The sequence below is a fragment of the Oncorhynchus mykiss genome, chromosome 3 (assembly GCF_013265735.2).
Source record: "Oncorhynchus mykiss isolate Arlee chromosome 3, USDA_OmykA_1.1, whole genome shotgun sequence".
In the NCBI taxonomy this organism is placed as follows: Eukaryota; Metazoa; Chordata; class Actinopteri; order Salmoniformes; family Salmonidae; genus Oncorhynchus; species Oncorhynchus mykiss.
Genome location: NC_048567.1, coordinates 7235258 through 7261897, shown reverse-complemented (window position 1 = coordinate 7261897; position 26640 = coordinate 7235258). Strand labels below are relative to the sequence as shown.

Below are 26640 nucleotides of genomic sequence, written 5' to 3'. Positions count from 1 at the left end.
TAAACCCCATGAAGAGTAGTTGCTGTCTTGGCAGGAACTAATGGGGATCCATAATAAACCCCAGGAAGAGTAGCTGCTGCCTTGGCAGGAACTAATGGGGATCCATAGTAAACCCCATGAAGAGTAGTGGCTGCCCTGACAGGAACTAATAATAAATAATAATATAATAATAAACCCCAGGAAGAGTAGCTGCTGTCTTGGCAGGAACTAATGGGGATCCATAATAAACCCCAGGAAGAGTAGCTGCTGTCTTGGCAGGAACTAATGGGGATCCATAATAAACCCCAGGAAGAGTAGTTGCTGCCTAATGGGGATCCATAATAAACCCCAGGAAGAGTAGTTGCTGCCTAATGGGGATCCATAATAAACCCCAGGAAGAGTAGTTGCTGTCTTGGCAGACACTAATGGGGATCCATAATAAACCCCAGGAAGAGTAGTTGCTGTCTTGGCAGGAACTAATGGGGATCCATAATACACCCCAGGAAGATTAGTTGCTGTCTTGACAGGAACTAATGGGGATTCTTAATAAACCCCAGGAAGAGTAGCTGCTGCCTTGACAGGAACTAATGGGGATCCATAATAAACCCCAGGAAGAGTAGCTGCTGTTTTGGCAGGAACTAATGGGGATTCTTAATAAACCCCAGGAAGAGTAGCTGCTGTTTTGGCAGGCACAAATGGGGATCCATAATTAACCCCAGGAAGTGTAGCTGCTGCCTTTAGCAGGCACTAATGGGGTTCCATAATAAACCCCAGGAAGAGTAGCTGCTGCCTTTAGCAGGCACTAATGAGGATCCATAATAAACCCCAGGAAGAGTAGCTGCTGTCTTGGCAGGCACTAATGGGGATCCGTAATAAACCCCAGGAAGAGTAGCTGCTGTCTTGACAGGAACTAATGGGGATTCTTAATAAACCCCAGGAAGAGTAGCTGCTGCCTTGACAGGAACTAATGGGGATTTTTAATAAACCCCAGGAAGAGTAGTTGCTGCCTTGACAGGAACTAATGGGGATTCTTAATAAACCCCAGGAAGAGTAGTTGCTGCCTTGACAGGAACTAATGGGGATTTTTAATAAACCCCAGGAAGAGTAGTTGCTGCCTTGACAGGAACTAATGGGGATTCTTAATAAACCCCAGGAAGAGTAGTTGCTGCCTTGACAGGAACTACTGGGGATTTGTAATAAACCCCAGGAAGAGTAGTTGCTGCCTTGACAGGAACTAATGGGGATTCTTAATAAACCCCAGGAAGAGTAGCTGCTGCCTTGACAGGAACTAATGGGGATTTTTAATAAACCCCAGGAAGAGTAGTTGCTGCCTTGACAGGAACTAATGGGGATTTTTAATAAACCCCAGGAAGAGTAGTTGCTGCCTTGACAGGAACTAATGGGGAATCTTAATAAACCCCAGGAAGAGTAGTTGCTGCCTTGACAGGAACTAATGGGGATTCTTAATAAACCCCAGGAAGAGTAGTTGCTGCCTTGACAGGAACTAATGGGGATTTTTAATAAACCCCAGGAAGAGTAGCTGCTGCCTTGACAGGAACTAATGGGGATTTTTAATAAACCCCAGGAAGAGTAGTTGCTGCCTTGACAGGAACTAATGGGGATCCATAATAAACCCCAGGAAGAGTAGTTGCTGCCTTGACAGGAACTAATGGGGATCCATAATAAACCCCAGGAAGAGTAGTTGCTGCCTTGACAGGAACTAATGGGGATCCATAATAAACCCCAGGAAGAGTAGTTGCTGCCTTGACAGGAACTAATGGGGATTCTTAATAAATAGAAATAGAACAATACACACACAAATCAGATCAAATCAGCACTGTCCTGTTCCCCCAGTCAATGTTGCAGACGTCCTTGTGGTGCTGGGTAACTCTGAGTCTAAGTGTGAGTGTGTTCTATTGTCAGGTGAGGTGATCGACCCGTTGGGAGCACAGCCAAAGGTGAGCAGGCTAACGTAAGACTAACAGTATGACTAACAACACAGCATACTGTTCAGCTTGCTCTGTGGCAATGACATCACTCTGGCACTGTGCACTTTGCTATTTGACCATAGGAGAATACAAAGCATAGTTCTAACGGTGAATACTACAACTGTCCTCCTTCCTCTCTTCCCCCCTTCTCTGTCTCCCCTTCTCTCTCTCCTCTTCTCTCTTTCCAGAGGCTAGACTTCTCTTCCTTCAACCCCCTGGCGGACCCTGACTTCTGTTACTATGACAACGGTCTGCTGAAGTCGGTGAAGCTGGGAGACCTTCACAGCCACGAGTTCTTCCGGCTGCTTTCCCTCTGTCACACCGTCATGAGTGAGGAGAAGAAGGAGGGTGAGAGATAGCAGGAGGGAGGGATGAAACGAGGCTGAGAGAGAGGGATAGAGGGAGGAATAGAAGGAGAGGGAGGGTGAGAGAGAGGGATAGAAGGAGAGGGAGGGTGAGAGGGAGGAATAGAAGGAGAGGGAGGGTGAGAGATAGCGGGAGGGAGGGATGGAAGGAGGGTGAGAGAGAGGAATAGAGGGAGGAATAGAAGGAGAGGGAGGGTGAGAGAGAGGGATAGAATGAGAGGGAGGGTGAGAGGGAGGAATAGAAGGAGAGGGAGGGTGAGAGAGGGATAGAGGGAGGGATAGAAGTAGGGTAAGAGAGAGCGAGATGAGGAATGAGGGAATGAGGGTTAGATAGAGATAGAGGGAGGATGAGAGGGAATGTGGGTTATAGAAGGATAAAGGGAGGGATGGAAAGAGAAGGAGGGTGAGAGAGGGGTAGAGGGAAAGAGAGGGAGGGGTAGAGGGAAAGAGAGGGAGGGTGAGAGAGGGGTAGAGGGAAAGAGGGAGAGAGAGAGAGGGGTAAAGGGAGAGAGAGGGGTAGAGGGAAGGAGAAGGAGGGTGAGAGAGGGGTAGAGGGAGGGATGGAAGGAGAAGGAGGGTGAGAGGGATAGAGGGAAAGAGAGGGAGGGGGAGATGGGAGATGAGGAGAAGGAGGGTGAGAGGGATAGAGGGAAAGAGAGGGAGGGAGAGATGGGAGATGAGAAGGAGGGTGAGAGGGATAGAGGGAAAGAGAGGGAGGGAGAGATGGGAGATGAGGAGAAATAAGTTGAACTTGTAATTATAGTCCATGTTTTTAAAGCTGCAAGTTCACATAGAGGTTCACATAGAAATGTGAGTTATGAATCTGCTCATTGAAAGGAGAAAGTCTATGTGTGCTATATCTATGCTGTGCTATATCTATGCTTCCCGTCCAGTTTTGTTTTGGCGTCTTACTTTGTGTTTTGTAACCAGCTTCAAACAGCTGAACATACTATACGGAACCAAAATATTTTACTGAGTTACAGTTCATTTAAGAAAATCAGTCAATTGAAATAAATAAATTAAGCCCTAATTTATGGACTTCACATGATTGGGCAGGGGTGCAGCCTTGTGTGGGCCTGAGAGGACATAGGCCCACCCACTTGGGAGACTGGCCCACCCACAGGGGAGCAAGGCCCAGAAAATTTTCCCCACAAAAGGGCTTTATTACAGACAGAAAATCAGCTGTTTGGGTATCTGGTCTCAGACGATCTCGCAGGTGAAGAAGCCAGATGTGGAGGTCCTGGACTGGCGTGGTTACACGTGGTCTGCAGTTGTGTGGCTGGTTGGACGTACTTCCAAATTATGAAACAACGTTGGAGGCTGCTTATGGTAGAGAAATGAACATACAATTCTCTGGCAACAGCTCTGGTGACATTCCTGCAGTCAGCATGCCAATTGCACGCTCCCTCAAAACCTGAGACGTGTTGTGTGACAAAACTGCACATTTTAGAGTGGCCTTTTATTGTCCCCAGCACAAGGTGCACCTGTCTAATTATCACCCTGTTTATTCAGCTTCTTGATATGTGACACCTGTCAGGTGGATGGATTATCTTGGCAATGGAGAAATTCTCACTAACAGGGATGTAAACAAATTGATGCACAACATTTGAGAGAAATAAGCTCTTTATGAGTATGGAACATTTATGGGATATTTCATTTCAGCTCATCAAACAAGGGACTTTACATGTTGCGTTTATATTTCTGTTCAGTGTATATTTTTGGTTGTTTAAAATGTATTTCATAGTGGTTTAGATGGTACAATGATTCTCTACACTCTGCATTGCTTGTTTTGTCACATAAACTGAAATTCTGCGAACCATGAAATGGCGGAGGGGTTTTTGCATAGTGCATCTTAAAAGCATGTTGTATTTTGTGTTCACCTACATGTATAGAATGTGTTGAATAGATACTGTATTCTCTCGCTCTGTCTCTCTCTCTCTCTCTCTGTCCCTCTTTCCCCATCACTCTCTCTCTCTCTCTCCCATTGCTCTCTCTCCCTCTCACCTCTCTCTCTCCCCCATCGCTCTCCCTCTCTCTCCCCCATCGCTCTCGCTTGCTCTCTGTCCCTCTTTCCCCCATCACTCTCTCTCTCTCTCTCTCCCATTGCTCTCTCTCCCTCTCACCTCTCTCTCTCCCCCATCGCTCTCCCTCTCTCTCCCCCATCGCTCTCGCTTGCTCTCTGTCCCTCTTTCCCCCATCACTCTCTCTCTCTCTCTCTCTCCCATTGCTCTCTCTCTCTCCCCCATCGCACGCTCTCTCCCTCCCCATTGCTCTCTCTCCCTCTTTCCCCCATCACTCTCTCTCTCTCTCTCCCATTGCTCTCTCTCTCTCTCCCCCATCGCGCGCTCTCTCCCTCCCCCATTGCTCTCTCTCTCTCTTTCCCCATCACTCTCTCTCTCTCTCTCTCTCTCTCCCATTGCTCTCTCTCTCTCTCCTCCATTGCGCGCTCTCTCCCTCCCCATTGCTCTCTCTCTCTCCCCCTCCCCCATTGCTCTCTCTCTCTCTCTCTCTCCCCCATCGCGCGCTCTCTCCCTCCCCCATTGCTCTCTCTCTCTCTCTCTCTCTCTCTCTCCCATTGCTCTCTCTCTCTCTCCCCCATCGCGCTCTCTCTCCCTCCCCCATTGCTCTCTCTCTCTCCCCCATTGCTCTCTCTCTCCCCCATCACTCTCTCTCTCCCTCCCCCATTGCTCTCTCTCCCCCATTGCTCTCTCTCTGACTCCCCCACTCTACCCCCTCTAGGAGAGTTGATGTATAAGGCCCAGTCTCCAGATGAGGGTGCATTGGTGACAGCAGCCAGGAACTTTGGTTTTGTGTTCCGGTCTAGAACCCCTGGTACTGTCACTGTGACAGAGCTGGGCCGACCCGTCACATACACACTGCTGGCCATCCTCGACTTCAACAACATCCGCAAGAGGATGTCCGTTATAGGTATACGCATGCATGCATACGCACTCACACATAACGCACACACCTTGACATACAGTAGACGCTCACCAAACACACCTTAACGTAGTGCACTTCAGCAACTTACGCACAAGAAAAATAAAAATAAACAGGGGAAAATATCTTTGTTTAAAACATACTGTACAACAATATATATATATGACATTAAAATGCCTATTTACTCTGTTTCATCTGACTGTGCAATCCACTGTCTCATCAGCCCAGCCAGGCAATTTATAAAAGCATCTAGACATTATCTCACATTTCTTTTAGACTAACATTTAGTTAGTGTGTCTGCAGTGCGTAACCCAGATCATATTAAAGTATGTCTCTGTCTGCAGTGCATAACCCAGATCATATTAAAGTATGTATCTGTCTGCAGTGCGTAACCCAGATCATATTAAAGTATGTATCTGTCTGCAGTGCATAACCCAGATCATATTAAAGTATGTCTCTGTCTGCAGTGCTTAACCCAGATCATATTAAAGTATGTATCTGTCTGCAGTGCGTAACCCAGATCATATTAAAGTATGTATCTGTCTGCAGTGCGTAACCCAGATCATATTAAAGTATGTCTCTGTCTGCAGTGCTTAACCCAGATCATATTAAAGTATGTATCTGTCTGCAGTGCATAACCCAGATCATATTAAAGTATGTCTCTGTCTGCAGTGCGTAACCCAGATCATATTAAAGTATGTCTCTGTCTGCAGTGCGTAACCCAGATCATATTAAAGTATGTATCTGTCTGCAGTGCATAACCTAGATCATATTAAAGTATGTATCTGTCTGCAGTGCGTAACCCAGATCATATTAAAGTATGTCTCTGTCCGCAGTGCTTAGCCCAGATCATATTAAAGTATGTCTCTGTCTGCAGTGCTTAACCTAGATCATATTAAAGTATGTCTCTGTCTGCAGTGCGTAACCCAGATCATATTAAAGTATGACTCTGTCTGCAGTGCTTAGCCCAGATCATATTAAAGTATGTGTCTGTCTGCAGTGCATAACCCAGATCATATTAAAGTATGACTCTGTCCGCAGTGCGTAACCCAGATCATATTAAAGTATGTATCTGTCTGCAGTGCATAACCCAGATCATATTAAAGTATGACTCTGTCTGCAGTGTGTAACCCAGATCATATTAAAGTATGTATCTGTCTGCAGTGCGTAACCCAGATCATATTAAAGTATGTATCTGTCTGCAGTGCATAACCCAGATCATATTAAAGTATGTATCTGTCTGCAGTGCGTAACCCAGATCATATTAAAGTATGTCTCTGTCCGCAGTGCTTAGCCCAGATCATATTAAAGTATGTCTCTGTCTGCAGTGCTTAACCCAGATCATATTAAAGTATGACTCTGTCTGCAGTGCGTAACCTAGATCATATTAAAGTATGTCTCTGTCTGCAGTGCGTAACCCAGATCATATTAAAATATGTATCTGTCTGCAGTGCATAACCCAGATCATATTAAAGTATGTATCTGTCTGCAGTGCGTAACCCAGATCATATTAAAGTATGTCTCTGTCCGCAGTGCTTAGCCCAGATCATATTAAAGTATGTGTCTGTCTGCAGTGCATAACCCAGATAGTATTAAAGTATGACTCTGTCCGCAGTGCTTAGCCCAGATCATATTAAAGTATGACTCTGTCTGCAGTGCTTAGCCCAGATCATATTAAAGTATGTGTCTGTCTGCAGTGCGTAACCCAGATCATATTAAAGTATGTCTCCGTTTGCAGTGCTTAGCCCAGATCATATTAAAGTATGACTCTGTCCGCAGTGCTTAACCCAGATCATATTACAGTTTTTCTCAATTGCTAAAACACTAAAAACCCATTGGCTGAACAAAGTTCTCAGTTGCCTGGACTCATTTAGCTAATTATGCAGTCTGTTGTCAATACCTTAAACCATTTCACATGGTAAAACACAATTTGCAGATCTCATTTAGACTTTTCAGCAAAACTCTAAACACATTCTGCGCTCTAATGCACACGTCATGCATACTGGTAAACACAAGCGGTGAGTGGTAGAGAACATATGTCATTGATTGAACACAACCACTCAAAATGTATTTAACCTGTTTCAAATGCTGTGACACAACCACTATAAGCCAGTTCAGAGAGCAAACAGGTTGTTGAAGGTGGGAAGGAGAAAGTCTGAGAATGGATACTGTAGTACAGTGCATTGTAGGCTGTATACTGTACAATGGATGAATGGTATGGCCCTGAACATTGTCCTTTCCATTTATGAACAGTACTGACTGATCAATAGATTTTGACTGGTTGCAGGTTCATATCAACAAAGAACAATTATTACAGTATCACAGAGACAAAGGACAAGTTTGTGAGATGCAGGGTACAGTACTTTTAAAATAGGGGTACAAGGAGGAGGAAGAACAAAAAACAAAATTGCAAAGAGCAAAGCAGAGTAGTAATTTCTGATCAATTTTGAGTTTTCGTTCATCAAAAGACAATGACGGAAAAATATGATTTTTTTTTTAGATTAAAAATGTCCTTCTCCCTGAGAATTGTATGTTCTGAACAATGTGTTTTCTATTTTTCGGTGTATCGTTTACTGACTGCTTGAGAGTGTATATCATTTTGATCACTTGGTTTATGATTTGAGAGCAGCGTTTGATTTTGAACACAGGTAAATCTGTTTTGAGGCGAATGTTTCATTTTGCAAGAGGAGTCAGAGGTTATGTAAATAGTGCTTGAAAGTATCTGTCTGCAGTGCGTAACCCAGATCATATTAAAGTATGTGTCTGTCTGCAGTGCTTAACCCAGATCATATTAAAGTATGTATCTGTCTGCAGTGCGTAACCCAGATCATATTAAAGTATGTATCTGTCTGCAGTGCGTAACCCAGATCATATTAAAGTATGTATCTGTCTGCAGTGCGTAACCCAGATCATATTAAAGTATGTGTCTGTCTGCAGTGCTTAACCCAGATCATATTAAAGTATGTATCTGTCTGCAGTGCGTAACCCAGATCATATTAAAGTATGTATCTGTCTGCAGTGCGTAACCCAGATCATATTAAAGTATGTATCTGTCTGCAGTGCGTAACCCAGATCATATTAAAGTATGTATCTGTCTGCAGTGCGTAACCCAGATCATATTAAAGTATGTATCTGTCTGCAGTGCTTAACCCAGATCATATTAAAGTATGTATCTCTCTGCAGTGCTTAACCCAGATCATATTAAAGTATGTATCTGTCTGCAGTGCTTAACCCAGATCATATTAAAGTATGTATCTCTCTGCAGTGCTTAACCCAGATCATATTAAAGTATGTCTCTGTCTGCAGTGCGTAACCCAGATCATATTAAAGTATGTATCTGTCTGCAGTGCGTTACCCAGATCATATTAAAGTATGTCTCTGTGTGCAGTGCGTAACCCAGATCATATTAAAGTATGTCTCTGTCTGCAGTGCTTAACCCAGATCATATTAAAGTATGTATCTGTCTGCAGTGCGTAACCCAGATCATATTAAAGTATGTATCTGTCTGCAGTGCTTAGCCCAGATCATATTAAAATATGTATCTGTCTGCAGTGCGTTACCCAGATCATATTAAAGTATGTCTCTGTCTGCAGTGCGTAACCCAGATCATATTAAAGTATGTCTCTGTCTGCAGTGCTTAACCCAGATCATATTAAAGTATGTATCTGTCTGCAGTGCGTAACCCAGATCATATTAAAGTATGTATCTGTCTGCAGTGCTTAGCCCAGATCATATTAAAATATGTATCTGTCTGCAGTGCGTTACCCAGATCATATTAAAGTATGTCTCTGTCTGCAGTGCGTAACCCAGATCATATTAAAGTATGTCTCTGTCTGCAGTGCGTAACCCAGATCATATTAAAGTATGACTCTGTCTGCAGTGCGTTACCCAGATCATATTAAAGTATGTCTCTGTCTGCAGTGCGTAACCCAGATCATATTAAAGTATGTCTCTGTCTGCAGTGCGTAACCCAGATCATATTAAAGTATGTGTCTGTCTGCAGTGCGTAACCCAGATCATATTAAAGTATGTCTCTGTCTGCAGTGCGTAACCCAGATCATATTAAAGTATGTATCTGTCTGCAGTGCGTAACCCAGATCATATTAAAATATGTCTCTGTCTGCAGTGCGTTACCCAGATCATATTAAAGTATGTCTCTGTCTGCAGTGCGTAACCCAGATCATATTAAAGTATGTCTCTGTCTGCAGTGCGTAACCCAGATCATATTAAAGTATGTATCTGTCTGCAGTGCGTAACCCAGATCATATTAAAATATGTCTCTGTCTGCAGTGCGTTACCCAGATCATATTAAAGTATGTGTCTGTCTGCAGTGCGTAACCCCGAGGGGAGGATCCGTCTATACTGTAAAGGAGCTGATACTCTGTTGTTTGAGAGGCTCCACTCCTCCAACAATCACCTGATGAACATCACAACAGATCACCTTAATGTGAGTTACAAACAAAATAATCAGAGTTCCTATTCAGCCTATCACAGCTCTCTCTTATACAAGTAACAGCACTGCCCTCTGGTGGTTAAATGTTTTCCTGCACACTACTATAGCCATCAGGAGATGATTGATTGTTTATCAATTCTTCAATTCACTTGTGTGTCTAGGAGTATGCTGGGGACGGTCTGCGGACCCTGGCCCTGGCCTACAGAGACCTGTCAGAGGAGCAGTGGGAGGAGTGGTCAGAGAGACACCGCCAAGCAGACAGAGCTACAGACTGTAGAGAGGACAGACTGGCTGACATATATGAATACATAGAACAGGACATGATGGTATCACGCTGTGTGTGTGTGTTTGTTTCTGTGTGTGTGTGCGTGTGCGTGTGTGTGTGTGAGCACATGTGTCCTCTCTGTAACATCATTGGCACCAAAATAAAGTTCAATCAACTTGTGTAACTGGCAATAAAGTTATATTCTACTCTGTGCTATTCTACTATTCTCTATTCTACTCTTCTCTATTCTACTCTGCTCTATTCTACTCTTCTCTATTCTACTCTGCTCTATTCTACTCTTCTCTATTCTACACTTCTCTATTATTTGATACTCTGCTCTATTCTCTGCTCTATTCTACTCTTCTCTATTCTACTCTTCTCTATTCTGCTCTATTCTACTCTGCTCTATTCTACTCTGCTCTATTCTGATCTATTCTACTCTGCTCTATTCTACTCTGCTCTATTCTGATCTATTCTACTCTGCTCTATTCTACTCTGCTCTATTCTATTCTGATCTATTCTACTCTGCTCTATTCTATTCTGCTCTATTCTACTCTGCTCTATTCTACTCTTCTCTATTCTGCTCTATTCTACTCTGCTCTATTCTACTCTGCTCTATTCTGATCTATTCTACTCTGCTCTATTCTACTCTGCTCTATTATATTCTGATCTATTCTACTCTGCTCTATTCTATTCTGCTCTATTCTACTCTGCTCTATTCTTCTATGCTGTGCTCTACTCTGCTCTATGCTCTATTCTACTATGCTCTATTCTGCTCTGTGCTCTATTCTACTCTGCTCTATGCTCTATTCTACTCTTCTCTATTCTGCTCTATTCTACTGTTCTCTATTCTACTCTGCTCTATGCTCTACTCTGCTCTATTCTGCTCTATTCTACTGTTCTCTATTCTACTCTGCTCTATGCTCTACTCTGCTCTATTCTACTCTGCTTTATTCTACTCTTCTCTATTCTACTCTGCTCTATTTTACTCTGCTCTATGCTCTACTCTGCTCTACTCTGCTCTATTCTACTGTTCTCTATTCTACTATGCTCTACTCTGCTCTATTCTACTCTGCTTTATTCTACTCTTCTCTATTCTACTCTGCTCTATTTTACTCTGCTCTATGCTCTATTTTACTCTGCTCTATGCTCTATTCTACTCTGCTCTACTGTGCTCTATGCTCTATTCTACTGTGCTCTATTCTACTCTTCTCTATTCTACTCTGCTCTATGCTCTTTTCTACTCTAATCTATTCTACTCTGCTTTATTCTACTCTTCTCTATTCTATTCTTCTCTATTCTGCTCTGCTCTATTTTACTCTGCTCTATGCTCTATTCTACTCTGCTCTACTGTGCTCTATGCTCTATTCTACTGTGCTCTATTCTACTCTTCTCTATTCTACCCTGCTCTATGCTCTATTCTACTCTGCTCTATTCTACTCTGCTCTATGCTCTATTCTACTCTATGCTCTATTCTACTCTGCTCTATTCTACTCTGCTCTATTCTACTCTGCTCTATGCTCTACTCTGCTCTATTCTACTCTGCTCTATGCTCTATTCTACTCTGCTCTATTCTACTCTGCTCTATGCTCTATTCTACTCTGCTCTATTCTACTCTGCTTTATTCTACTCTTCTCTATTCTATTCTTCTATATTCTACTCTGCTCTACTCTGCTCTATGCTCTATTCTACTCTGCTCTATTCTACTCTGCTCTATGCTCTATTCTACTCTAGCTCCTGGGAGCCACAGCCATAGAGGATAAGCTACAGGAGGGAGTTCCTGAGACCATCGCTATTCTCTCTCTTGCTAACATCAAGATCTGGGTCCTCACTGGAGACAAACAGGGTGAGACACACAAACACACACACACAGACAGACACACACACACAGACACACACAAACACACACACAAACTAGAGCTGGCTATTTATCACTAGGATAAACTAAACCTTTCCTTTCCCTCACTTTTTTGTCTCTCTCTCTCTTTCTGTCTCTCTCTTTCTGTTTCTCTTTCTGTCTCTCTCTTTCTGTCTCTGTCTCTCTCTCTGCCGCTCTCTCTTTCTGTCTCTTTCTTTCTGTCTCTCTTTCTGTCTCTCTCTTTCTGTCTCTGCCTCTCTCTCTGCCTCTCTCTCTTTATGTCTCTCTCTTTCTGTCTCTCTTTCTGCCTCACTCTCTTTCTGTCTCTTTCTGTCTCTCTTTCTGCCTCTCTGTCTTTCTGTCTCTCTCTGCCTCTCTCTCTTTCTGTCTCTCTTTCTGCCTCTGTCTTTCTGTCTCCCTCTCTGCCTCTCTCTCTTTCTGTCTCTCTCTCTGCCTCTGTCTTTCTGTCTCTCTTTCTGTCTCTCTCTCTGCCTCTGTCTTTCTGTCTCTCTTTCTGTCTCTCGCTCTCTCTGTCTCTCTTTATGTCTCTCTTTCTGTCTCTCTCTCTTATGTCTCTATTTCTGTCTCTTTCGTTCTGTCTCTCTTTCTGTCTCTCTCTTTCTGTCTATGTCTCTCTCTCTGCCTCTCTCTCTTTCTGTCTCTCTCTTTCTGTCTCTGTCTCTCTCTTTGTCTCTCTCTTTCTGTCTCTCTTTCTGCCTCACTCTCTTTCTGTCTCTTTCTGTCTCTCTTTCTGCCTCTCTGTCTTTCTGTCTCTCTTTCTGCCTCTCTGTCTTTCTGTCTCTCTTTCTGCCTCTCTGTCTTTCTGTCTCTCTTTCTGCCTCTCTCTCTGTCTGTCTTTTTCTGTCTCTCTTTCTGCCTCTCTGTCTTTCTGTCTCTCTCTCTGCCTCTCTCTCTTTCTGTCTCTCTTTCTGTCTCTCGCTCTCTCTGTCTCTCTTTCTGTCTCTCTTTATGTCTCTCTCTCTGCCTGTCTCTCTTTCTGTCTCTCTCTTTATGTCTCTCTTTCTGTCTCTCTTTCTGTCTCTCTCTTTATGTCTCTTTCTGTCTCTCTTTCTGACTCTTTGTCTCTCTTTCTGTCTCTATTTCTGTCTCTCTCTTTCTGTCTCTCTTTCTGTCTCTCTCTTTCTGTCTCTCTTTCTGTCTCTCTCTCTTTCTGTCTCTCTCTCTGCCTCTCTTTCTTTCTGTCTCTCGCTGTCTCTGCCTCTCTTTATGTCTCTCTTTGTCTCTCTTTCTGTCTCTCTTTATATCTCTCTCTCTGTCTCTCTTTATATCTCTTTCTCTCTCTCTCTCTCTGTCTGTCTCTCTTTCTGTCTCTCTCTCTTTCTGTCTCTCTCTCTGTCTCTCTCTCTTTCTGTCTCTCTTTGTCTCTCTTTATATATCTCTCTCTGTCTCTCTTTATATCTCTCTCTCTGTCTCTCTCGCTCTCTTTCTGTCTCTTTCTGTCTTTCTTTCTGTCTCTCTTTCTGTCTCTCTTTCTGTCTCTCTATTTCTGTCTCTCTCTTTCTGTCTCTCTCTCTTTCTGTCTCTCTGTGTCTCTCTTTATATCTCTCTCTCTGTCTCTCTTTATATCTCTCTCTCTTTCTGTCTTTCTCTTTCTGTCTCTGTCTCTCTGCCTCTCTCTTTCTGTCTCTCTCTCTGCCTCTCTCTCTTTCTGTCTCTCTCTCTGCCTCTCTGTCTTTCTGTCTCTCTTTCTGTCTCTCTCTCTTTCTGTCTCTCTCTCTGCCTCTCTCTCTTTCTGTCTCTCGCTGTCTCTGCCTCTCTTTATGTCTCTCTTTGTCTCTCTTTCTGTCTCTCTTTATATCTCTCTCTCTGTCTCTCTTTATATCTCTTTCTCTCTCTCTCTCTCTGTCTGTCTCTCTTTCTGTCTCTCTCGCTCTCTTTCTGTCTCTCTCTCTGTCTCTCTCTCTTTCTGTCTCTCTTTGTCTCTCTTTATATATCTCTCTCTGTCTCTCTTTATATCTCTCTCTCTGTCAAATTCAAATTCAAATTCAAGCTGCTTTATTGGCATGAAAAACATTGTGTCAATATTGCCAAAGCAACAATGTATACAATATACATTGTAACAAAATTGTAAATGATATCAAATAATAATATAAAATGGTAGTAAATAATAATACAAAAATAAATACAACAAAATGGTAACAGTCTACAGTAAACATTAATAATTATAGTAATAACAATAATAGTAATAATAAGTAAGTTACTGTTTACTATGCAGATGTTATTATTCAGTGTCCCTCAGGCTATGGCAGGAAAATACATATTTGGCTGCAAGAGGAGCCATTGCTCCTTCGCCCATGAGTATTCTTAGTTTTTCCTCTGGGTTCAATTTGTAAAAATGTGGAATATATGTAGTCATTTCTGTGAATAATGAATCTCTTTGTGAGGAATATTTATCACAGTAAAGGAGAAAGTCTGTCTCTCTCGCTCTCTTTCTGTCTCTTTCTGTCTTTCTTTCTGTCTCTTTCTGTCTCTCTTTCTGTCTCTCTATTTCTGTCTCTCTCTTTCTGTCTCTCTCTCGTTCTGTCTCTCTTTCTGTCTCTCTGTGTCTCTCTTTATATCTCTCTCTCTGTCTCTCTTTATATCTCTCTCTCTTTCTGTCTTTCTCTTTCTGTCTCTGTTTCTCTGCCTCTCTCTTTCTGTCTCTCTCTCTGCCTCTCTCTCTTTCTGTCTCTCTCTCTGCCTCTGTCTTTCTGTCTCTCTTTCTGCCTCTCTCTCTGTCTGTCTTTTTCTGTCTCTCTTTCTGCCTCTCTGTCTTTCTGTCTCTCTCTCTGCCTCTCTCTCTTTCTGTCTCTCTTTCTGTCTCTCGCTCTCTCTGTCTCTCTTTCTGTCTCTCTTTATGTCTCTCTCTGCCTGTCTCTCTTTCTGTCTCTCTCTTTATGTCTCTCTTTCTGTCTCTCTTTCTGTCTCTCTCTTTATGTCTCTTTCTGTCTCTCTTTCTGACTCTTTGTCTCTCTTTCTGTCTCTATTTCTGTCTCTCTCTTTCTGTCTCTCTTTCTGTCTCTCTCTTTCTGTCTCTCTTTCTGTCTCTCTCTCTTTCTGTCTCTCTCTCTGCCTCTCTCTCTTTCTGTCTCTCGCTGTCTCTGCCTCTCTTTATGTCTCTCTTTGTCTCTCTTTCTGTCTCTCTTTATATCTCTCTCTCTGTCTCTCTTTATATCTCTTTCTCTCTCTCTCTCTCTGTCTGTCTCTCTTTCTGTCTCTCTCTCTTTCTGTCTCTCTCTCTGTCTCTCTCTCTTTCTGTCTCTCTTTGTCTCTCTTTATATATCTCTCTCTGTCTCTCTTTATATCTCTCTCTCTGTCTCTCTCGCTCTCTTTCTGTCTCTTTCTGTCTTTCTTTCTGTCTCTCTTTCTGTCTCTCTTTCTGTCTCTCTATTTCTGTCTCTCTCTTTCTGTCTCTCTCTTTCTGTCTCTCTGTGTCTCTCTTTATATCTCTCTCTCTGTCTCTCTTTATATCTCTCTCTCTTTCTGTCTTTCTCTTTCTGTCTCTGTCTCTCTGCCTCTCTCTTTCTGTCTCTCTCTCTGCCTCTCTCTCTTTCTGTCTCTCTCTCTGCCTCTCTGTCTTTCTGTCTCTCTTTCTGTCTCTCTCTCTTTCTGTCTCTCTCTCTGCCTCTCTCTCTTTCTGTCTCTCGCTGTCTCTGCCTCTCTTTATGTCTCTCTTTGTCTCTCTTTCTGTCTCTCTTTATATCTCTCTCTCTGTCTCTCTTTATATCTCTTTCTCTCTCTCTCTCTCTGTCTGTCTCTCTTTCTGTCTCTCTCTCTCTCTTTCTGTCTCTCTCTCTGTCTCTCTCTCTTTCTGTCTCTCTTTGTCTCTCTTTATATATCTCTCTCTGTCTCTCTTTATATCTCTCTCTCTGTCTCTCTCGCTCTCTTTCTGTCTCTTTCTGTCTTTCTTTCTGTCTCTCTTTCTGTCTCTCTTTCTGTCTCTCTATTTCTGTCTCTCTCTTTCTGTCTCTCTCTCGTTCTGTCTCTCTTTCTGTCTCTCTGTGTCTCTCTTTATATCTCTCTCTCTGTCTCTCTTTATATCTCTCTCTCTTTCTGTCTTTCTCTTTCTGTCTCTGTTTCTCTGCCTCTCTCTTTCTGTCTCTCTCTCTGCCTCTCTCTCTTTCTGTCTCTCTCTCTGCCTCTGTCTTTCTGTCTCTCTTTCTGTCTCTCGCTCTCTCTGTCTCTCTTTGTCTCTCTTTCTGTCTCTCGCTTTGTCTCTCTTACTGTCTCTTTGTCTTTCTTTCTGTCTCTCTTTCTGTCTCTCTCTATATATCTCTCTCTGTCTCTCTTTATATCTCTCTCTCTGTCTCTCTTTATATCTCTCGCTCTCTCTGTCTCTCTTTCTGTCTCTCTCTTTGTCTCTCTCTCTGTCTCTCTTTATATCTCTCTCTGTCTCTCTCGCTCTCTTTCTGTCTCTTTCTGTCTTTCTTTCTGTCTCTCTTTCTGTCTCTCTTTCTGTCTCTCTATTTCTGTCTCTCTCATTCTGTCTCTCTCTTTCTGTCTCTCTTTCTGTCTCTCTGTGTCTCTCTTTATATCTCTCTCTCTGTCTCTCTTTATATCTCTCTCTCTGTCCGTCTTTATATATCTCTCTCTGTCTCTCTTTCTGTCTCTTTCTGTCTTTCTTTCTGTCTTCCTTTCTGTCTCTCTCTGTCTCTCTTTAAATCTCTCTCTCTGTCTCTCTTTATATCTCTCTCTCTTTCTGTCTTTCTCTTTCTGTCTCTGTTTCTCTGCCTCTCTCTTTCTGTCTCTCTCTCTGCCTCTCTGTCTTTCTGTCTCTCTTTCTGCCTCTCTGTCTTTCTGTCTCTCTTTCTGCCTCTCTCTCTGTCTGTCTTTTTCTGTCTCTCTTTCTGCCTCTCTGTCTTTCTGTCTCTCTCTCTGCCTCTCTCTCTTTCTGTCTCTCTTTCTGTCTCTCGCTCTCTCTGTCTCTCTTTCTGTCTCTCTTTATGTCTCTCTCTGCCTGTCTCTCTTTCTGTCTCTCTCTTTATGTCTCTCTTTCTGTCTCTCTTTCTGTCTCTCTCTTTATGTCTCTTTCTGTCTCTCTTTCTGACTCTTTGTCTCTCTTTCTGTCTCTATTTCTGTCTCTCTCTTTCTGTCTCTCTTTCTGTCTCTCTCTTTCTGTCTCTCTTTCTGTCTCTCTCTCTTTCTGTCTCTCTCTCTGCCTCTCTCTCTTTCTGTCTCTCGCTGTCTCTGCCTCTCTTTATGTCTCTCTTTGTCTCTCTTTCTGTCTCTCTTTATATCTCTCTCTCTGTCTCTCTTTATATCTCTTTCTCTCTCTCTCTCTCTGTCTGTCTCTCTTTCTGTCTCTCTCTCTTTCTGTCTCTCTCTCTGTCTCTCTCTCTTTCTGTCTCTCTTTGTCTCTCTTTATATATCTCTCTCTGTCTCTCTTTATATCTCTCTCTCTGTCTCTCTCGCTCTCTTTCTGTCTCTTTCTGTCTTTCTTTCTGTCTCTCTTTCTGTCTCTCTTTCTGTCTCTCTATTTCTGTCTCTCTCTTTCTGTCTCTCTCTCTTTCTGTCTCTCTGTGTCTCTCTTTATATCTCTCTCTCTGTCTCTCTTTATATCTCTCTCTCTTTCTGTCTTTCTCTTTCTGTCTCTGTCTCTCTGCCTCTCTCTTTCTGTCTCTCTCTCTGCCTCTCTCTCTTTCTGTCTCTCTCTCTGCCTCTCTGTCTTTCTGTCTCTCTTTCTGTCTCTCTCTCTTTCTGTCTCTCTCTCTAACTCTCTCTCTTTCTGTCTCTCGCTGTCTCTGCCTCTCTTTATGTCTCTCTTTGTCTCTCTTTCTGTCTCTCTTTATATCTCTCTCTCTGTCTCTCTTTATATCTCTTTCTCTCCCTCTCTCTCTGTCTGTCTCTCTTTCTGTCTCTCTCTCTCTCTTTCTGTCTCTCTCTCTGTCTCTCTCTCTTTCTGTCTCTCTTTGTCTCTCTTTATATATCTCTCTCTGTCTCTCTTTATATCTCTCTCTCTGTCTCTCTCGCTCTCTTTCTGTCTCTTTCTGTCTTTCTTTCTGTCTCTCTTTCTGTCTCTCTTTCTGTCTCTCTATTTCTGTCTCTCTCTTTCTGTCTCTCTCTCGTTCTGTCTCTCTTTCTGTCTCTCTGTGTCTCTCTTTATATCTCTCTCTCTGTCTCTCTTTATATCTCTCTCTCTTTCTGTCTTTCTCTTTCTGTCTCTGTTTCTCTGCCTCTCTCTTTCTGTCTCTCTCTCTGCCTCTCTCTCTTTCTGTCTCTCTCTCTGCCTCTGTCTTTCTGTCTCTCTTTCTGTCTCTCGCTCTCTCTGTCTCTCTTTGTCTCTCTTTCTGTCTCTCGCTTTGTCTCTCTTACTGTCTCTTTGTCTTTCTTTCTGTCTCTCTTTCTGTCTCTCTCTATATATCTCTCTCTGTCTCTCTTTATATCTCTCTCTCTGTCTCTCTTTATATCTCTCGCTCTCTCTGTCTCTCTTTCTGTCTCTCTCTTTGTCTCTCTCTCTGTCTCTCTTTATATCTCTCTCTGTCTCTCTCGCTCTCTTTCTGTCTCTTTCTGTCTTTCTTTCTGTCTCTCTTTCTGTCTCTCTTTCTGTCTCTCTATTTCTGTCTCTCTCATTCTGTCTCTCTCTTTCTGTCTCTCTTTCTGTCTCTCTGTGTCTCTCTTTATATCTCTCTCTCTGTCTCTCTTTATATCTCTCTCTCTGTCCGTCTTTATATATCTCTCTCTGTCTCTCTTTCTGTCTCTTTCTGTCTTTCTTTCTGTCTTCCTTTCTGTCTCTCTCTGTCTCTCTTTATATCTCTCTCTTTGTCTCTCTTTATATCTCTCTCTCTTTCTGTCTTTCTCTTTCTGTTTCTGTCTCTCTTTCTGCCTCTCTCTCTTTCTGTCTCTCTTTCTGTCTCTCTCTCTGCTTCTCTCTCTTTCTGTCTCTCTCTCTGCCTCTCTGTCTTTCTGTCTCTCTTTCTGTCTCTCGCTCTCTCTGTCTCTCTTTGTCTCTCTTTCTGTCTCTCTTTCTGTCTCTCTTTATATCTCTCTCTCTGTCTCTCTTTATATCTCTCTCTCTGTCTCTCTTTATATCTCTCGCTCGCTCTGTCTCTCTTTCTGTCTCTCTCTTTGTCTCTCTTTCTGTCTCTTTTTATATCTCTCTCTCTGTCTCTCTCGCTCTCTTTCTGTCTTTCTTTCTGTCTCTCTTTCTGTCTCGCTCTGTCTCTCTCTGTCTCTCTCTCTCTGTCTCTCTTTCTGTCTTCCTTTCTGTCTCTCTCTGTCTCTCTTTATCTCTCTCTCTCTGTCTCTCTTTATATCTCTCTCTCTTTCTGTCTTTCTCTTTCTGTCTCTGTTTCTCTGCCTCTCTCTTTCTGTCTCTCTCTCTGCCTCTCTCTCTTTCTGTCTCTCTCTCTGCCTCTCTGTCTTTCTGTCTCTCTTTCTGTCTCTCGCTCTCTCTGTCTCTCTTTGTCTCTCTTTCTGTCTCTCGCTTTGTCTCTCTTACTGTCTCTTTGTCTTTCTTTATGTCTCTCTTTCTGTCTCTCTCTTTGTCTCTCTTTCTGTCTCTCTTTATATATCTCTCTCTGTCTCTCTTTATATCTCTCTGTCTCTCTTTATATCTCTCGCTCTCTCTGTCTCTCTTTCTGTCTCTCTCTTTGTCTCTTTCTCTGTCTCTCTTTATATCTCTCTCTCTGTCTCTCTCGCTCTCTTTCTGTCTCTTTCTGTCTTTCTTTCTGTCTCTCTTTCTGTCTCTCTTTCTGTCTCTCTATTTCTGTCTCTCTCTTTCTGTCTCTCTCTCTTTCTGTCTCTCTGTGTCTCTCTTTATATCTCTCTCTCTGTCTCTCTTTATATCTCTCTCTCTGTCTCTCTTTATATATCTCTCTCTGTCTCTCTTTCTGTCTCTTTCTGTCTTTCTTTCTGTCTTCCTTTCTGTCTCTCTCTGTCTCTCTTTATATCTCTCTCTTTGTCTCTCTTTATATCTCTGTCTCTTTCAGTCTTTCTCTTTCTGTTTCTGTCTCTCTTTCTGCCTCTCTCTCTTTCTGTCTCTCTTTCTGTCTCTCTCTCTGCCTCTCTCTCTTTCTGTCTCTCTCTCTGCCTCTGTCTTTCTGTCTCTCTTTCTGTCTCTCGCTCTCTCTGTCTCTCTTTGTCTCTCTTTCTGTGTCTCTCTTTGTCTCTCTTTCTGTCTCTCTTTGTCTCTCTTTCTGTCTCTCTTTATATCTCTCTCTCTGTCTCTCTTTATACAGTGCCTTGCGAAAGTATTCGGCCCCCTTGAACTTTGCGACCTTTTGCCACATTTCAGGCTTCAAACATAAAGATATAAAACTGTATTTTTTTGTGAAGAATCAACAACAAGTGGGACACAATCATGAAGTGGAACGACATTTATTGGATATTTCAAACTTTTTTTTTTTTTAACAAATCAAAAACTGAAAAATTGGGCGTGCAAAATTATTCAGCCCCCTTAAGTTAATACTTTGTAGCGCCACCTTTTGCTGCGATTACAGCTGTAAGTCGCTTGGGGTATGTCTCTATCAGTTTTGCACATCGAGAGACTGACATTTTTTCCCATTCCTCCTTGCAAAACAGCTTGAGCTCAGTGAGGTTGGATGGAGAGCATTTGTGAACAGCAGTTTTCAGTTCTTTCCACAGATTCTCGATTGGATTCAGGTCTGGACTTTGACTTGGCCATTCTAACACCTGGATATGTTTATTTTTGAACCATTCCATTGTAGATTTTGCTTTATGTTTTGGATCATTGTCTTGTTGGAAGACAAATCTCCGTCCCAGTCTCGGGTCTTTTGCAGACTCCATCAGGTTTTCTTCCAGAATGGTCCTGTATTTGGCTCCATCCATCTTCCCATCAATTTTAACCATCTTCCCTGTCCCTGCTGAAGAAAAGCAGGCCCAAACCATGATGCTGCCACCACCATGTTTGACAGTGGGGATGGTGTGTTCAGCTGTGTTGCTTTTACGCCAAACATAACGTTTTGCATTGTTGCCAAAAAGTTCAATTTTGGTTTCATCTGACCAGAGCACCTTCTTCCACATGTTTGGTGTGTCTCCCAGGTGGCTTGTGGCAAACTTTAAACGACACTTTTTATGGATATCTTTAAGAAATGGCTTTCTTCTTGCCACTCTTCCATAAAGGCCAGATTTGTGCAATATACAACTGATTGTTGTCCTATGGACAGAGTCTCCCACCTCAGCTGTAGATCTCTGCAGTTCATCCAGAGTGATCATGGGCCTCTTGGGTGCATCTCTGATCAGTCTTCTCCTTGTATGAGCTGAAAGTTTAGAGGGACGGCCAGGTCTTGGTAGATTTGCAGTGGTCTGATACTCCTTCCATTTCAATATTATCGCTTGCACAGTGCTCCTTGGGATGTTTAAAGCTTGGGAAATCTTTTTGTATCCAAATCCGGCTTTACACTTCTTCACAACAGTATCTCGGACCTGCCTGGTGTGTTCCTTGTTCTTCATAATGCTCTCTGCGCTTTTAACGGACCTCTGAGACTATCACAGTGCAGGTGCATTTATACGGAGACTTGATTACTCACAGGTGGATTGTATTTATCATCATTAGTCATTTAGGTCAACATTGGATCATTCAGAGATCCTCACTGAACTTCTGGAGAGAGTTTGCTGCACTGAAAGTAAAGGGGCTGAATAATTTTGCACGCCCAATTTTTCAGTTTTTGATTTGTTAAAAAAGTTTGAAATATCCAATAAATGTCATTCCACTTCATGATTGTGTCCCACTTGTTGTTGATTCTTCACAAAAAAAATACAGTTTTATATCTTTATGTTTGAAGCCTGAAATGTGGCAAAATGTCGCAAAGTTCAAGGGGGCCGAATACTTTCGCAAGGTACTGTATATGTTGAAGAGGGTGGGGCTTAAGCTACATCCCTGTCTAACCCCACGACCCTGTGTGAAGAAATGTGTGTGTTTTTTACCAATTTTAACCGCACACTTGTTGTTTGTGTACATGGATTTTATTATGTCGTATGTTTTACCCCCCAACACCACTTTCCATCAGTTTGTATAGCAGACCCTCATGCCAAATTGAGTCGAAGGCTTTTTTGAAATCAACAAAGCATGAGAAGACTTTGCCTTTGTTTTGGTTTGTTTGCTTGTCAATTAGGGTGTGCAGGGTGAATACATGGTCTGTTGTACGGTAATTTGGTAAAAAGCCAATTTGACATTTGCTCAGTACATTGTTTTCATTGAGGAAATGTACGAGTCTGCTGTTAATGATAATGCAGAGGATTTTCCCAAGGTTACTGTTGACGCATATTCCACGGTAGTTATTGGGGTCAAATTTGTCTCCACTTTTGTGGATTGGGGTGATCAGTTCTTGGTTCCAAATATTGGGGAAGATACCAGAGCTAAGGATGATGTTAAAGAGTTTTAGTATAGCCAATTGGAATTTGTTGTCTGTATATTTGATCATTTCATTGGGAATACCAACTCTCTGTCTCTCTCTTTCTGTCTCTCTCTCTGTCTCTCTCTTTCTGTCTCTCTCTCTCTCTATGTCTCTCAGAGACAGCAGTTAATATAGGTTACTCCTGTAAGATGCTGACTGGTGATATGACTGAGGTGTTCATCATCAGTGGAAACACAGTGCTGAGTGTTAGAGAGGAACTCAGGTACTCTAACTATCCTCTATTCCTCCCTCTATCCATCTATCTCTCTATTCATCCCTCTATCCATCTATCTCTCTATTCCTCCATCTATCCATCTATCTCTCTATTCCTCCCTCTATCCATCTATCTCTCTATTCCCTCCTCTATCCATCTATCTTTCTTTTCCTCCCTCTATCATCTATCAGGGTGACACACACACACACACACACACACACACACACAGACCCTCACACACAAACACACACACAAACTAGAGCTGGCTATTTAAAACTAGGATAAACTAAACCTTTCCTTTCCCTCACTTTTTTGTCTCTCTCTTTCCGTCTCTCTTTTTCTGTCTCTCTTTCCGTCTCTCTCTTTCTGTCTCTCTTTCTGTCGCTCTCTTTCTGTCTCTCTCTCTTTCTGTCTCTCTCTCTTTCTGTCTCTCTCTCTTTCTGTCTCTCTCGCTGTTTCTTTCTGTCTCTCACTGTCTCTTTCTGTCTCTCTATTTCTGTCGCTCTCTTTCTTTCTCTCTCTCTCTCTGTCTCTCGCCGTGTCTCTCTGTCTCTCTCTGTTCAGTGTATTAATCAACTATTCACCCTCATCTCTTTGTCCTGTCCTGTCATTTCTCCTCCCTCATTCTCTTTCTCTTCAGGAGAGCGAGGGAGAGGATGATAGAGTTTGCCCGTACGAGAGAGGGAGGAAAGGAGGAGGGGATGGAGGGATGGGGCGAGGCCTGTTCTCTGGGGAATGGGTTTGGGGGAGACGGGGGAGGAGATGGGAGAGAGTGGCCCTCCGTGGGGGACAAACAGCAGCAGTGTCCCCCTCCCCCTGGCCCTCCCGCCCCTCGACCCCCCTCCTCAACCACGCTAGACTCCATATCTGGAGAGTTCGCCCTCGTCATCAACGGACATAGCCTGGTGAGACGACACACACACTCACACCAATGATGTATATAAGCCCTGGATTGCTGTTGCTATGTAATGGCCAATGAGAGGCTTTGATGCCACTGGTCGGCCATATTGGCACTGCCCAGAAGGAGCAGTCCTCCATTGGAATGAATGGATTTATTTACATGTATTTAAGTGTTTTTGTTGTAGTGGGGACAGTAAAATTTGTACTTTTAAAAAATTATACTTGTTTTTATATATGTCCTTTTTATGTTTAGCTCACATAATATAATTTCAAAGTCTGCATTACGGTGTCTGTAATAGAATAAACATGACAAAAGCAAATGTAGAAATTAATAAATGTATTTCTATACCTTCCTAAATGTGTTTTACACTGGTGAGGGAGAGCCAAGATGGAGGCGCGGTGGCTTAAAAGCTGCCCTAGTAATCTAGGGGATATATAACCCACTAGATATACAAACACTACTTGTGCAATAGAAAACATGGCGCTCATAACAAATCTAAAATATCCAAACAAGTTCTCTCTCTCTCTCTCTCTCTCTCTCTCTCTCTCTCTCTCTCTCTCTCTCTCTCTCTCTCTCTCTCTCTCCCTCCCTCCCTCTCTCTCTCCCTCCCTCTCCCTCTCCCTACCCCTCCTTCTCTCTCTCCCTCCCCGTCTCTCCCTCCCTCTCTCTCTCTCTCTCCCTCTCTCTCGCTCTCTCTATCCCTCCCTTTCTCTCCCTCTCCCTCCCTCTCTCTCCCTCTCTCTCTCCCTCCCTCCCCCTCTCTCCCTCCCCTCCCTCTCTCTCTCCCTCCCTCTCTCTCTCTCTCTCTCTCCCTCTCTCTCTCTCTCTCTCTCTCTCTCTCTCTCTCTATCCCTCACTCTCTCCCTCTCCCTCCCTCTCTCTCTCCCTCTCTCTCTCTACCTCTCTCTCCCTCTCTCTCTCCCCCCCTCCCTCTCTCTCTCTCTCTCTCTCTCTCTGTGTCAGGCCCATGCGTTGGAGGCTGATATGGAGGGGGAGTTTGTGTCAACAGCGTGTGTCTGTAGAGCAGTGATCTGCTGCAGGGTGACTCCTCTACAGAAAGCCCTGGTGGTGGAGCTCATCAAGAAACACAAGAAAGCTGTCACCCTGGCCATAGGAGACGGGGCTAATGATGTTAGCATGATCAAGAGTGAGTTAGAGAGAGAGGGGGATGGAGGAGAGGATGTCAGAGGAGGGTTGGAGGAAGGGCGAGTGACAGAAGTGCTTGGCAAAGATGATAACAGAGATGGGAAGAATTGAGAGATAAGGGGAAGGAGGAGATATATTGAAGCAAAGTGCTCTGGCAGCACAGTCTATTTGTAAGGTCATGGAAAGTCCCCAGAATCCCCACTTTATCTGTTTACGTGTAGTTCTCTCTCCTTACGTCCTCTTTTCTCACGCCTCACCATGCCTTTCACAATTGTGTGTATGTATGTGTGCGTGCATGTGTGTTTGTGTGCACGCATACAAGTGTGTGAGTGTGTGTGAGTGTGTGTGTGTCTATGAAAAGCAGAAGAGTGGAGGCCTCTGAGGGAGGAGAGGTCCTTGTGGTTTCACATCCTGTTTTCTGGGCTCAACACTATGTTCTTGGATACATTACTCAACTTGTTGACTGGTTACCAAACCTGAATCTGAGGGAAGAGCATAGCAGGCTTCTGTGCCAGCCCAGCACTAACACCCCTGATAATTACACTTTTCAATTGTCTACAGTTGCTCTCTGTCCTTGTCTCCTCTCCTATATCCTATATGAAGTGTCTGTCTATCCCCCCACCCAGCGGCTCATATAGGAGTGGGCATCAGTGGTCAGGAGGGCATCCAGGCAGTGCTGGCGTCTGACTACTCCTTCTCCCAGTTCCGCTTCCTCCAGCGCCTGCTGCTGGTCCACGGACGCTGGTCCTACCTCCGCATGTGTCGCTTCCTCTGCTACTTCTTCTACAAGAACTTTGCCTTCACCATGGTGCACTTCTGGTTTGGCTTCTTCTGTGGCTTCTCTGCCCAGGTGAGAGGTCAGGGGTGAGGGATCAGGAACAGTGGTTTAGAGGTGAGGGGTGAAGGGTTTTATAAGTTGGGTTGCGGTAAATAGTTTTGACTTCACTGTCAAAAAACACGTTAGGGGTGTTTAGGAGGAACTATAAGGGTTGAAGTGAAGACTCATGGGGCATGATGTTATATTGGTGCTTAAATGGGGTGAGGTTGTCGTTCTTACTGTGTGTGTTTCTCTCCCTCTCCCTCCCACCCTCTCTCTCTATCTCTCTCTGTTATCTCCCTCCTACCCTCTCTCTCTCTCCCTCCCACCCTCTCTCTCTATCTCTCTGTTATCCCCCTCCTACCCTCTCTCTCTCTTTTCTTTCTCTCTCTCTTGCTCTCTTTTTCCATCCCTCTCTCCATCCCTCTCTCTCTCTCCATCCCTCTCTTCATCCTTCTCTCTCTCTCTCTCTCTTTCTCTCTCTCAGACAGTATATGATCAGTACTTCATCACTCTCTATAACATCGTCTACACCTCTCTCCCCGTGCTGGCCATGGGAATATTTGACCAGGTGAGTCTCCCAAGCACTTCTGTACCCTTTGACCCCTGACCCCTGACCCCTGGTTGTTCCTCTTTCCCTCTGTAGGACGTCCCAGAGCAGCGTAGTCTGGAGTATCCTAAGCTGTATGAGCCAGGTCAGCTTAACCTGCTGTTCAACAAGAGAGAGTTCTTCATCTGTATAACCCAGGGTATCTACACTAGTGTTGTGTTGTTCTTCGTACCCTATGCCATCCTGTCCCACGGAACCCAGGGCACCGGGGAACCCCTCGCTGACTACCAGACCTTTGCTGTTACCACGGCCACCGCCCTGGTGATCGTGGTCAGTGTGCAGGTGAGCGGGGGGAAGGACTGTAGTATCCACTTCCTGTAGGCAACATGTTTGAAGGTTTGCTACATATGATAAACCGGGTAGTTTGGGCCGTGTGTATATCAGACAATATACCACGGTATTACACAAAAATACTTGTTTACTGTTCTAGTTATGTTGGTAACCAGTTTATAATAGCAATAAGGCACCACAGGGGTTTGTGATAATGGCCAATATACCACGGCTAAGGGCAGTTCTTATGCATGACGCAACGCAGAGTACAGCCTGGATACAGCTGTTAGTCATGGTATATTGGCCATATACCACAACCCCCCCAAGGTGTCTTATTATTATTATATACGGTCTGATATACACCGGCCTTCAGTACAAACTGGGTGGTTAGAGCCCTGAATGCTGATTAGCTGAAAGCCGTGGTATATCAGACCATATACCACAACCCCCCCAAGGTGTCTTATTATTATTATATACGG

At 43.5% G+C, this 26640-nt stretch overlaps 1 protein-coding gene across 5 annotated transcripts in view; it reads left to right on the top strand.

The window, feature by feature from the left end:
• Positions 1 to 26640, top strand: part of LOC110520786 (phospholipid-transporting ATPase ID) — a 98983-nt gene that overhangs the window by 59081 nt on the left and 13262 nt on the right. For all 5 annotated transcript variants that reach the window (XM_036967387.1, XM_036967403.1, XM_036967380.1 and 2 more), the window contains 12 exons: positions 1903 to 1937; positions 2156 to 2315; positions 5072 to 5260; positions 9604 to 9719; positions 9887 to 10051; positions 11725 to 11836; positions 22321 to 22426; positions 23058 to 23322; positions 24282 to 24465; positions 25091 to 25314; positions 25769 to 25852; positions 25928 to 26173. In XM_036967387.1, coding sequence (XP_036823282.1) covers positions 1903 to 1937; positions 2156 to 2315; positions 5072 to 5260; positions 9604 to 9719; positions 9887 to 10051; positions 11725 to 11836; positions 22321 to 22426; positions 23058 to 23322; positions 24282 to 24465; positions 25091 to 25314; positions 25769 to 25852; positions 25928 to 26173 — 1886 coding nt within the window. The remainder of the gene's footprint in view (positions 1 to 1902; positions 1938 to 2155; positions 2316 to 5071; positions 5261 to 9603; positions 9720 to 9886; positions 10052 to 11724; positions 11837 to 22320; positions 22427 to 23057; positions 23323 to 24281; positions 24466 to 25090; positions 25315 to 25768; positions 25853 to 25927; positions 26174 to 26640) is intronic.